At 34.4% G+C, this 13,883-nt stretch overlaps 1 protein-coding gene across 10 annotated transcripts in view; it reads left to right on the forward strand.

Annotated features, from left to right (window-relative positions):
- Nucleotides 1-13,883, forward strand: part of BCAS3 (BCAS3 microtubule associated cell migration factor) — a 493,516-nt gene that overhangs the window by 189,730 nt on the left and 289,903 nt on the right. For 7 of the 10 annotated variants that reach the window (XM_053655011.1, XM_053655008.1, XM_053655033.1 and 4 more), the window contains exon 17: nucleotides 7,995-8,039. The exons of the other annotated variants lie outside the window; for them this stretch is intronic. In XM_053655011.1, coding sequence (XP_053510986.1) covers nucleotides 7,995-8,039 — 45 coding nt within the window. The remainder of the gene's footprint in view (nucleotides 1-7,994; nucleotides 8,040-13,883) is intronic. 10 annotated transcript variants of the gene reach the window in all.

The following is a 13,883-nucleotide window of genomic DNA, read 5'->3' on the forward strand; positions in this document are numbered from 1 at the left end:
TAAGCCAGTCAGGAGAAAACCCTATCTTGGCTTCAAATAGTCTTCAGGGCCTTTACAACAAAAGGAATGGGTTAATTATCTGGCTGTCTTAGTATTGCTTGCTAGGTGGTAAAATGTTTGCAGAGGGCAATTTTGTGAGGATTACTTATTCTCAGGGACGAGTCCGCTGAACTCCAAATTTTGCCATATCACAGAGATTGACCCTCTCCCCAGGTTCCTGTGTGTGAAACGATCCTATTGCTGAACGCAGAAATAAAATTGAGTTTGTTGCATATGACAGAAAAGAAAATGAAAAATACAGCAAATTTAGGTCCCAAATCAGCCTTGTACAAAATCTATTCAGGAGTTTTTGTCTGTCTTTAGTGAATCTTCTTGAAAGAATTGTTGTTCCTGAATTTAATTTTAGTTCTGTTTCTACTGTTTGTGATTGTTGTTTTGAACATTTAACAGCTATGCTGTTTTATAATGGAAAGAGCTCTCTTTCAAATAAGCTTCTCCGTAGTGACTGAAGTTCTGTGATGTTAGAATTTAATGCAAAATACTTGTGGGAAGGGTGGAAAGTGAGTCTTATTTTGTACGTTCAAAATTTTCCATAATAAAAAGATAAAATCTTTCACTCTTTTTTAACTTTCTCTCTTGCTACTCTCTCTCTGCCCTTAGATAGGTAGAAACTGAATCAGCTGGTGTTTTCCTGTGCTACCATACTTCATGAACTTAGATCAATTGGGTTTCCTTTAAATTTTTCAATTAAGTTGACAGTCAATATTGTATTAGTTTCAGGTGTACAGCATAGTGGTAACTTATAAAATGATCACTTGGATAAGTCTAGTATCCTTTTGTTTTTAAAAGCTTGGTCACAATGCCTAGATTTTTAGCGCATGTATATTAGACTCTCTTATATTATAAATAACTTAATAATTATCAATGAATTAAATAATATGAATTTGAGTTCTATGCTTTCAAATGAGTATTCAGGATACATGTGTCATATCGTTTACTTTGTATCTCAGTTATGAAACCATTTTCTTTTAGCCAAGTTTTAATTCTTTTAGCATTTCCTATATTGTTTGCAGAGAATAATTAATATTGCCCCCACAATGAGTACTTAGTTTCAAGTTTCAAAACTTTTGACATAGATTACAGGAAAGTTATAAGACCAGTAAAAGGAATTTCTGTATACCAAGATTTCCCAAATGTTAACAGTTTAACATCTTTGCCTTAGCATTCACATTCTCTCATTACATACTCACATACACACCATGTTTTTCCTCAGTTATTTCAGAGTAATTTGCAGACTTAGTAGTCCCTTATTTTTACATATTTCAATATGTCATTTCTAAAGACAAGGATATTCTCTTATATAGCCATAGTATATGATCAAAACAAGAGGTTTTTAAACTCATTTTATTAGTTTTTTTTAATACAGCTGTCTGTAATGAATACTCAACTTGAGGGAGAGCTTTAATGCACAAGACTTACCCCACCTACTATTTTCTTCTCCTCCTTAGCTCACTATTCTTTTTCCTTCTCCCCTCTTACTATTCTTTTCCTTCCTATTAACACAGATTACAGTGACTTATAAACATTTCAATCATAGTATTCATAACTTGGCTGTTGCTAGATTCCAAGTCTTTAATAGGCCTAAGCCACTCTCTGATGTGTTTGTTGATTATATTCAGAAATTGCTATTGTGACTTTCCTTGTAATTCTTTTGCTATAAATTCACCCAAACATTTGATCATAGAGTTTTCAGAACATAATTTGTGGTTTTATCATTTTAACACTTAGCATTTACATTGAAATACATGTTTTTGCCTTACCAAAAGTAGTATTTGTTTTGTAAGAACAAAATATATTCCTTGAATTTTTATTTTTACATGCGGATATTTGAAGCAAATCCCAGACATTTTATATTATTATATTTTAAACTCTTAGATTTGAAAGGCTCTACTTATTTTATAAATTATTACTGTGGCTAATTTGCATTGTTTCCATTAAATTTTATTATTCTTTCTGAGAACTTTGATTGCCACACCAAGGTCACCAGAGTGATGAGCAAATGGGCTTCTCATTTCCCAGGTCTCTTTTCATTCTAGAAATTCTAATTTACTCATGACTTTGCTTCTGTGAAATGCCTTTCATAGAATTTTAAAAATAAAATTAATAAGAAGTATTTGAGAGAGATTATGTAGAAAGAGAACAGAGTGTACTCATTTGCAGACATGAGTTCTGTGACTACTTCCTATATCCCTGATATCTTATCTAGTAAAATTATATACTTTCTTAGGTTGGGTCAATATTTGTTTGTTCTGTGTTCTAGATGTTGTTATAAAAGGCATAAAATAAGCACAAAACCCTACATTTCTACACAGCGATTTCTAAGGGTTGTCTAGCATCGCACATTTAAATAACCAAATTGAGATGGCAGGCTCAGCTCAGACCTTCAGGGGATAAAACTCGTATTTACATATTTCACATCTGCCCTCATTTTTGGAAATATATATCTCTGAATGCCTGAGCAGTGTCAGGGACCATCTGTCTTACTCCGAGACACGCATGAGGCCAGTAAAACTACAAATGGCAAGAGACAGATGTATTTACACCTTCATGTTCTGTACCTTGAAGCAGCACTTGGAGGAAATAAGTCCTATTTTGGCAACAGCTGCTGCCCAACCCCACTACAGCACATTGTGCAGCGGGGAACGCACAGCAGTACTAGGAGTCGTTCCTTTCAACACCCACTCATTTGGAGAGAACCCATCTCCATCCAGTCTGGGATCGAAGGCCTCTGTTGTGCTCTATCACGTGTAAAGAATAGTTCTCCTCATTTGTTAAAAGGGAAGCCAGGTACTAAGGGATTGATCCTTGTTTGGAAGTGTTTAGTGTTTGTAGTACGGATTTATTAAGCAGCATGTCATAGATATTTGGGCGAACTAATGAATCAAGTTAAGTAATAAACTTTTTTTAATGCTTCCTATGTAGAAGTTTCAATATACTTAATTTTATATACATTAAGTCAAAAATTAGTAGTACATGCATATCACTTTAAGGGCACAAGCAGAGAATAGTAAATTTCAAAACGAGGTCAGACTAATTTCATAGAAATGAAAACTAAAGAAATTTGGAATTAAGTTATTTCCTTGCTCTTCACTAGCTGGCCAAATTTAGTGAAGTAAACAGGAGCCGATTTGGTGTTTTTCATAGGTTTCCTTTTTCTTAAATGGAGCAGCTTTCTCCTGCCCCCATCTTTATGTTTAATCATTTCTTAGTGAGAAACTTGGCATGGGTATCAGGAACCCTGGGCCTGTCCCCATAGATGTGTGTTAGGGAATGTAGTGGGAGAAAATGGACTTGGGCTTCTGAGACCCTGGCTTCTCATCTCGGTTCTGCCACCTATCACCAGTGTGTCGTGGGTCAGTTTATTCATCTGAAAAATAAAAAATATATAGGTGTAGATTATAACCTTTCAGGCTCATAGTATATGAGTTCCCCCACACCTTTGTTCTCATCTCTTCCCCTCGCTGTTGAGCCCTGTGCCAGTGCTGAGCAAGAGCTGCATTTAGCAAACGTAGATGATTGGCTTTATTTAGTGATGGCAGCATTTAATACGTGGTTGCATATCTAAAATTACAGACAGTGTGTCTTCTTTCACTAGAATGGATAATGGATGTGTCAACATGTGCAATACACTTTACTGTAGTTGGAGTTTCCAATTATTGTGCTAGGTCACTCCAGTTCTTAAACTGCACTATACTTTGTCCCATTTTACCATAAATCTGTGGTGGGGGCAGGGCACAGAGGGCAGATAGAGTATATTATACACTGTATTAAAAGTCATCAATAACTTCCTAAGAAAATTTTCAATGTATTTATGCTGTTCTAATCTCTTTTCTGCCATATCTGCCAGAATTTGAATGTAATCTACTATTTTTAGTAGATAACTACTATTTCTAATGAAATCTTGAGTTTGTCTTTTAAATTTGCTTATTGAGTATATCTCAAATTGGACAGTTTACCCATCTGTTTCATCTTCCATTTGTCCTACAGGTCAATAATTTGAGAGCCAACAGTGCCATGAGTGTCTTTAGTAGGTAACAGTTAATGTTAATGAAAAATTAAAAGTAACACTTGAAAAGTAACTTGAAAAGTTACTGGGTTAAAAGTAACACATGAGGACTAATTCATACGCATGTGAGTTTTTTCCATTTGCTCCCTTCCAGGGGGCACATGGAATGTAGCGGTCATCACAGCTCCTAGAATCTCCTGTCAGACAGTGTGGCTTTCCAGTTTCCCACATAGTGTTGTGTGCCTTCCTTCGACTTTTTTCTATTCACAACATTTAACATTTATGTGTGCTCATTCTGATGTCTGTTAAGTGATAGTGCCTGAATTCTCATGGGATATGATCAGTTATAAAATGGGACTTTCCGAGTATGTTTGTAGTATTTTTCCCTTAAACTCCAACTGTGTCTTTAACTGGGCAGATGATTGGACCAAGTCATTATTAATACCATTTCAGCACAAGAGTTAGGTTATAGAGGATTTCACCATGTTCAAATCAAGTCTGGTATTACTTTTTATTTACATGTAAAGTCTTTACATTTGCCTTTTTTTTTCCCACTAGTAAGACCGAAGTTTTTGTGGTGCTATGAGGTGTCCAACAAAATTCATCTGACTTTACAGACTGACTTGGCATTAATGTGTATAATATACAACACAGTTCCTGCCTGTCTTCTGAAAGTCTCCAGAAGAAACCCTTTGAGAATGGCCAAATCTTTTCATGCTGGACAGTAAATAAATCTCTAATAAATGTTTCTTGATATTTTGTCTCTTGGCCAGTCCTGATGTTTTCCATTCAGAATTTAGTTTTAAAAGGACTTATTCATGACAAAGTGAATAGGTTTTTTTTTGGTAGGATTGCTAAATCTGCTGAAACTTAATTGTGTTTGGAAAACACAAATACTTAATATCTGACTATGACCATTTGAGTTGCATATGTTAATACAGTTTCAATTCAACATAGACTCCCACTCCCATACTCTGCTGCCTTCAAATCTCCCCCGTGTAAAACCACAACTGTGGGATTTTGGAGGGGGAGGAGAAAGTCATAGGTGAAGACAGCTGGATCATGGAGTTGTCCTTTGTGACTTTATATTTTCATTCCTTTGCAATTGAGGAAAGATGAAGCAGGCACATTTCAAAAGAGCAGCTGACACTACCCATACAAAGTCAGTAATTACGTCAGTCACTCTAATTCCTGGGAGTTTGTGGCTCTTCTTTTACATATATGTGGCAGAGGTCCAGTTTGTAGGAGTGGGTACGAAGTGGGTGAGTATAGACTGGGAACGTGCCAAGTGTACATTCTACAGCAGATTCTCACCCTGTTTCCCCAGCCCTCTGATTTCTCCTTGAGCTGTGTTACCCGATAGATTCTTATTTGATTGGAGAAGGATAACGGTAAACTCACACAACTGGGTTATGTTGTGGGCAGTGGAAACCATACTGACTTTAAACTTAGCAATGCTGCTGTTTAGTACAGGCTTGTTTACTGCAGTATCTGGAGAGTTAACTGAATTTTGGGATTGTGGGGAAGGATGCAACCGTAGAAATCTTGTTGTTGGTAATACACAATTACTGCCTGGAAAGGAATCTAAGAGATTTTTTTTTAAAGCTTATGTTTAATCTGTTTGGTTGATATGTTTTCTTTTTACTTATTTATTTTAAAATCGTTATTTATTGATTTGAGAAAGAGAGACAGAGAGAGAGAGAGAGAGAGATCGATTTGTTGTTTCACTTATTTATTCATTCATTGGTTGATTCTTGTGTGTGCCCTGACTGGAGACTGAACCTGCAGCCTTGGCTGATCAGGAAGATGCTCTAACCAACTGAGCTACCAGACAAGGCGTGTTTCCTTTTCCTGTGTAAGGAAACCTAAACCTGGAAAAGGTATTTACTGGCTCTATAGATAGAGATCAGCTGGTCTTTTTTTTTTTTTTTTTTTGAAATGTTGAAACTTTGTTTTGTTTCATTTTTGTTTGGCTGGTTTTTGGGGGAGTCATAGAGAAACCTTTGAAGTCATAAAGACAAAGATAAAACTTTCGAAATTCTGTACAATGAATGAGCTGTAGTCTGATATTTGGAATGAGATTGGAGACTGTCCAGTGTCTATATATATAATATACACAAAAGAGCAGCTCCTGACTAGACGGTCAAGATCACAAGTACTCCTGTCAGCACGTGTTTTGCAGTATGAAGAGAATGAAAGGAAGTCAGGTCCTGTGAGCCAACAATAACCTCTTCACCTGGGAGGTATTCGTGGGCATATGGAAACGTATTGCACCTTAAATTTTCCGATTAGTCTTCACATGGTCTCAGTTCTATTTTGTCAAGGTGCAGGGTGAGCTGCAGTAGCATTTTGTTTCCGATGTGATTAGTGAATCATGAAATCAGAAAAGGGGATTGTGAATTTTTTCTGTCATTAATGAAATCGCATAGAATAAAATGCAGTTTTGCTACTGGTTCTGTGAACACGCAGCTTTGGCATTACCTAGGAGGTTGTTAGAAATAGAGAGTCTCATGCCCCTCCCAGACCTGCCCTGTTGGGACATGTATTAATTTTCATTGTAACTAAATCCCATTATGAGTGTCTAGAAAACATTGAAATAGAAAATTGTAAAGTTGATTACAAACAAAAACACAACAGCTTGTACATGAAAAAAAATCTTTTTATGGCTCACAGTAAAAAAAAAGTATGAAATCCACTGTTTTCAGTGTGAATGAGGATACCGTCTTTGTGGCTGCGGTCCTACCATTAACTGGGAGAGAGAGCTCCTTGCTTTGCATTGGCATCATCTGTAAAGTTTCCTTCTTTTCCTTCTCTTTTTCAAAATCTCAGTTCTTCCATCTCACTTCGTTTAGTGTCTCTGTTCCTGTCTATCTTCTGTACTGTAGTCCTCAGAATTACAGCTAGTGTTGTGAAAGCATTATTTTCAAGATTCAGTTTTTAGTGAAATATACTCAATTCACTGGGAGATTAATACTAATTAGCAGGACTTTTGAAATGTGCCTTAGCACCAAAGTAGAAGGAAATATCGGAGTTTTGCCAGTGTGCTTTCCTTCTCAGTTTGTTACATCTTCCTTCCAAGTGTCAGATGCTACAGCAATATTTTGTTCTGGGTATAATTAAATCAGTCAGCCGTCTTTGTGTGCAAATGGGCATAGCATGTGTTAATTACTGTGAAGAGAGTATTAAGAGGAAATATGTGTAACACTGCAGTCTGACTTTGTATCCGTAGTTGTGTTTAAAACAAGCAATTGTGACTTTAGTTTACTGATTCTAGCCTAGCCCAATAGAGGGGAGCTAATCTCTTGTATTACTATTAAGAGAAAGGCCAGTTTCCTGGAGTGTGACCCCAAATGAAAATAAATCATAGTACTTGTATTGAATGTTTATTCCTTTGACCAGCAATATGCAGTTCAACTTACTAGAAATTAACAGCTTAGAAATATGTGCTTCTTTTCTATGGCTTTGAGATTACAACGGGTGAACAGCAGACAATGCTCATCGATTTTTTATTGTGCTATCTTTAGTTAGTGTTAAATGTTTGGTGTCACACAACCACACATCTGTTGCTACCGATCCCACTCTTTTCTTCATCTGATTATTCCATTTAACCTGTACTTTGTTTTAAAGGGCCTCAGAAGTGCAATTTATTTTAATTTACCTAGGGACCCCACAGGGTTGCTCCAGAAAAGGGGGAGAAACAGAGCATTTTGAAATCTCTAACCCTTTGAAAATTCAGGGCTTTGTTACTACACATCATTTTTATTGGTTATATCAGGGTCATTAGTATCTACAGCAGAATTACCAATGACTACTAATTTTTTCAGTTATTTTATTCATACCCTATAACAGTATGATTTACATGTTATTTGTTAATGTTAAATGAGTTTTCCTCTAATTTTTTGTGCATTTTCCCCCCTTTTCCACAAAGGCCTTATCTGTTTGGAGCGGGGTGTTTTTCCATAAAAGCTCCATGGTGAGTCTCGGTTCAGTCCCGCATGCCTAATTCATTTGTCGTACTCTCAGAAAGTAGATGTTTCGTGCTGGTGTTTTCAGTTGCATGGCCTGGTCACAGATGGATGCACCGAGGTTCTGAACAGTTTGGAGATGGGACATGAATGTTGATATTTATACTTTAAAACAGCAGTTTTCTTGAGTTTACTTCATCCTTGAAAATTTAAATTTAAATTTAAAAAATCACAGATTAATATTAAAGAAAAAGAAATTGGAAGAGTTCTCTCACAATGCTAGCGTAATATGACAAGGCTAACACATTTAAAGCTTTGAGTATTATTATAGTAATAGAAGCTTCCTACATATCATGCTGAACATTGAAAGATATGATTTATTTTGTAGTATAAATGTATTTACTACATGTATTTACTGCAATATAAAAATGCCGTCTAAATTTTTATATTTGGTACCAAAGGAACAAGAGTCAGTTCTGTTTTGAATAATTTTGGTGTTTCACATAAAAAACTCCCAGATAATTTATTATTTTTGAGTTAATAGCACCTACTCACCATAGCTTACATTTATGTTGGAAAATTCTTATATAGCAGTTCATAAACTACAGCTTCGTCTGTCTTAGAGAATATGACCATTGAAAAGAAACAGAATGTATTTAATACTTTTATGTAAAGATGTGAAGTAGAATGTATTTAGAACCTGGTATAGTGTGTTTAACATAATGGTTAAAAATCAGGGCTCCAAAACCAGACTGCCTAGATCTTAAACCTCAGCTCGTACACTTTCTACCTATGTGATCTTGGGTGCTTTCTAAAACTTTTCTGTTTCTTGATTTCCTTATTTGTTAATAGGGTTACTAGGAGCACCTATGTTACAGGTTCATTATGAGCATTAAATGAACTGATGGTATAAATTGCTTAGCACAAATAAAAATTCAGTAAATGTTAACAGCTACTATTATTTCCATATTTAAATGAAAAATACAATTTTGAAAAAACACTTCTTTAGAGATTATGTTTTCTTTTAAGAGCAAGTGAGTCAAAAGGATGTTTTGGGAAATGTAAGTAATATCAGTTTTATAGATTGACTCAAAAGACTAAAAGAGTTACATATATATATTTCTCATAACTGTTATTGGGGATTGTTCATACTATCCCATTATACTGGAAAAGAACCCTCCCAATATTTTTTCTTTTGTTGGACAAAAAGAAGTTTAAATACTACTTTGAGGTACAGTGTAATTAGACACAAACTAATTTCAGTGTCCATATGCCACAAGAACATCTGAAAATTTTGTTATCATTGGAGAATAGAGCAACAAACATCATAAAAATTTCCTTTGTGAAATGTAGCATCAAAATTAGGACACAGATTATGAAGTTATTCTCAACAAATTCAGGGTATAAATGAATGAAAGTTCCATGAAAGTCCATCTTTATTCTTTTGTTAATCAGATTTCTTGAAAACAAAACAAAACAAATAAGATACATGAATCTTACTTAGGAGCTTATAGTGAGCAGTTGATTTTTAAATGCCAGATTCACCGTATGACAAAATTTCTTTGTAGACTAAACTTAGAATTAAATCAGATTCCATTGTGGGATAAATGTCTCATTCTAAGTACAAAGAAAAGAGTTTTAGCATGTTAATAAAGATTGAAGTTTTAGCATAGAAGGGAAGATGGAGTAACAAATGTTGTATGTTAAATAAGAAAAGTCCGTTCCTTCAACAGCTTATGTGCGCCTCAAATTTAAGCCAAAGCACTTGTCAACCAGAAATGATTTGAGGTTGAAACAAGATTAAAAGAGCCAGATTAAAGAAAGGGATATATGAAATATAGTAGACTTTTAAATCATTGCCTGTCTTTTAGAAGACTGGTTTGTGGTTTGTTTGATGCCATCGTTAGCTCACAAGAAACTCGTTTTTAGTCACTTATGCTAGTCTGAAAGATCCTCCTTTAGAATGCGCTCCTTTGCTAGCAGTGCATGTTTTTCCCATTAAGATCTTAATGAAACCTCAAATTAAGACAGCAGAATGAATATAAATTTGACAACTTCCATGTTGTTTACAAGAGCTTCTTTGTTTTAACAGTTTTTGTTGTTTTTCCATATTTGACATTCAACTTGAGAATGTTTTATTTACTGTTTATTTTTTGTTGAAATAAAACAATTATTCTAAATAAAAATGTTTATAGTACTTCTAGTTGTTGGGTAATATTTGTATTTTGGAAGAATATGAAATTTTTACTACAATTCCTTTTAAAACATTACATAAATTACATCAAATTTTTATTACTTTTAGGTTGCAATATTTATATTTAAATGAGATTTTGCTTTTGATAACTCGCAGTTCCTACTAATTTTTATTTCTTTGATAAACTGGTTTAATTGTTTAATTCATATAGTTTCAGATGAGTCCATTTGAAATAATGTCATTCCCTTCGATAAGAAAATAAACCTACACAGTTGGAAGTTAAGTGTGTAGGCCATCTTTGACGTTTAACTACAATATTTTATATATTCCAAAGATTATGTCTACTCTAGAATATTTGAGTTTGAATGGCTGTATAAAATAAAATAATCACATATAGATACATTTTTAATACAGAAATTTTAAGAGAAATACCATTGTGAATTTTAAAAAGTGAATTGTGCTTTCAGTGTTACAAATGAGTAACACGTATTGGTTGAGTTCACGGTGTGCCGGTGTGGTGGTGTGTTTAAGCTGCTGTTGTTTTTGGATGTCTGATCAAAAGAAACAAATATACGTAACAGTTTATGTCTCCCTTACACATACCCTGTGTTCATATTATATAGTGTTAATTTTAAAACAGAATTAAAACATATAAAAGTATATTAAAGTTTTAATTAGCTTTGTCTGAAAATATTTATTTGATCAATATATAAATATTTTATACCTAATCAACAAAACAAACAAATAAGCAAAATATAACCAAAGACACTGAAATAGAGAACAGGCTGACAGTGACCAGAGGGGAGAAGGGAGGGAATTTCAGGGGAAAAGGGGAAGGGTTTACAGGAACTAGTATAAAGGACACGTGGACAACAACAAGGGGGAGAGTGGAAACAGGAGGGAGGTGGGGAGGGCTGGGGGGTGGGCTGGGATGGGAGTAAAAGGCAGAAAACTGTACTTGAACAACAAGTAAATTAAAATTAAAAATAAATATTTTATTCAAGCTCTCTTCTTCCGAAAATATAAAATATCATAATTTCATTTTCAAAGGGAGGATATATATGGAGAAGATAACCTTTTATCTGTAAAGTTTATATAAATTTGTTAGATCTCTAAGAACAATTTGCAATAGACTAATTTTAGATATATTATTAATATCTTTAAAATATTTCTGTTTACCGCTCAGTTCTTATTTTAGAAAAATAAAGTTGAAAGTGAGAGAAAACTTCTAAATTCCTTTTCAAATCTTAATGCCAGTGAGGAATATGAAGAAAAATATTTTTTAACACAAAGGCATTAAGCCACTTGTAATTCTCACACCAGTGTTGTGTCTAGAGTTTAAACTGAAACATTGACCACACACTTATGTTTTAGAGAAGGAGAGAAATGGTGCTTCTGTCTCAGTTTAGCTTTCTTCATGCCCGAGTCGTTCAGAACCAGACGTCGGACTTCACTGGTGCTTTTCTGCCATCCACAGAGACAGCACTTGTATCCTGTCCTGCAGGATATAGTATAAATGATCCCAGTGGGCATCATTTTCTAATTTTAAACTAGATATCAATAGAATTTGCTGGGGTTTTTTCTTTTCAGTAATGTTGGAGGGGAAAAAATAGCCCAGCGAAATTCAATATATTAATCTGACCAGATTATATAATACAGTACAAGCCAATTGATAACTTCAAGGTTTGTAAATAATTTTAAAAGATGTTGTAATGTTAATGTCCCCAGAACTTCTGATGGCAGTAAAAAGGATTCTTCTTCTCTGACTAAACAGTTCCGTCTCCCAGAAGAGATGACAAAAAGTTAAACTCCTGTTTTTTTAATTTAGCACCTTATTCATTTTGTTTCTTTGTGTGTTTACTTTACTTTTGATTATGTTGTTATCTTGTGTCAAGTCTTATGATTATTATTTTGCCTGACACAGTGAAAGTTGAATTAACCCCATTTTTCTTTTGCATTTGCTCACAGTGAAGCCAAATATTTATTTTTATTTTTGGTCATTTATGATAGGCTCGGGGAATCAAAAGAATGAGTTCTCAGTAGAAAGGAGTCCATCTGTACTATGAGTGTGTTTGTTCATTTATAACCATAATCAGCACAATTGAATTTCTGGATGTAGATACATTGAAATTATATTTTTATATCATATTACTGATTTATTAGGTTAATACATAAGTGAGAGAAGGGCTCCAAACACCCAGAGGTATTCTTTTTAACTTGCAAATGTTTTGTGATGAGATTTATTGAGTCCCTCCTAGGGGATGAAGGGAGATGTTGAGAGGAAGAAGGAAAAAAAGGCCTAGCGTTGGAATGCTGTCCTCAGTGTTGGCCCCCACAGTATGGGCAAGCACAGCTTACAAGGCTAGCTCTTTTCACTCTTATTTCTTTCACATAAGTATCATTTTTCATTGTTTTACCTTTCTGTTACCAAAAGGTTGTTTGGCAGTAGAAATATTTTGGGTCATTGTGGAAAAGTTCAGTTCTACATCCTCCCCACATTTCTGGTCATGGTCTTTTTAATACTTAGGATGAAGGGCAAAGTGAGTCAAAGTTAAATATTCTCCCTTTGGGTATATTACATTGGAAGTACTTTATTAATAGTAATCTTCAGATTATTTCTTCTTTTTTTTTTTCCTGGAAATCTTATATACATGCCCACACATCTTTATGTTCTGTTTTGCTCAAATAGGATAGTCATTCCAAATGTAGGTTGGTGATAGAAATAATGTATTATGAATATGTTTATCAAATATTCTTCATACCTAATACACAGAGCTATGTCATATAGGAGGTAGCAAGTTATTTTCAGGATTGCAAACTCCATTTCTTAATTATTAAACACCAACTGTTTTACTAATGTTATTTATTAAGGCTTCATTGGACAATAAGAAGAAATAAGTATAAGAATAAAAATGATCATTACATAACTTTAAGCATACTTTTACACAAATTATCTCTGCAGGAGACAATGAGTTTATGTAAAATGATACTGTGTTGGTACTTTTTAGTTGTGTGTTCAGAAGCTGAGCTTTGTGCAACATTAAAGAAGGGTGAGCGATTTTAGCTTTTGACATTGGCTGATTAGATTGTAAACTAATAGACATACAGAATATATTTTAGCATTGCCAAAGAGCAAATTGATGCCCTATCATATTCCTGCTCTTTTTTGCTACATTATAAAGGTTGCTCTCCAGCCCAGTAGCAACTGTTTCTAAATCTGTGCCCTCCTAAGAAGTGGCATGCTCACTTGTTTTCTCTTGTTGCTTACCACATGATTAAAAAACAAAAATAATATTCAGTAACTTGAAAAGAGCTTTGAATTCTGTCTTTGTGAAGTTTATTTGTACATTGCAGTATTATTGTTTCCTGATGGTGATTCTAGTAAAACCACATAGTCACACAATTGGAAACTCCTTTAAAAAAATTCTGCAATGTTTCTCTCTCCCAATCTCTCTCGGTCTCTCTCCTAATTTCTCCCCTGCCCCATTCCCTCTAACCTCCCCCAAACTCTAAGGGTTCAAAATGACCAATGGAACTTAAAAGATGCTCAGTACAGAAACTCAACAGCTCAGTGATAGTTGTTCATTGATGGAAATAAAGCTTGAAAGGAGAGTTTATATTCTAATATGGTACAACTAAGAACATCATAACCAGAAAG

Source organism: Artibeus jamaicensis, unplaced genomic scaffold (genome assembly GCF_021234435.1).
Source record: "Artibeus jamaicensis isolate MK-2021 breed Jamaican fruit bat unplaced genomic scaffold, CSHL_Jam_final contig_1998, whole genome shotgun sequence".
Lineage (NCBI taxonomy): Eukaryota > Metazoa > Chordata > Mammalia > Chiroptera > Phyllostomidae > Artibeus > Artibeus jamaicensis.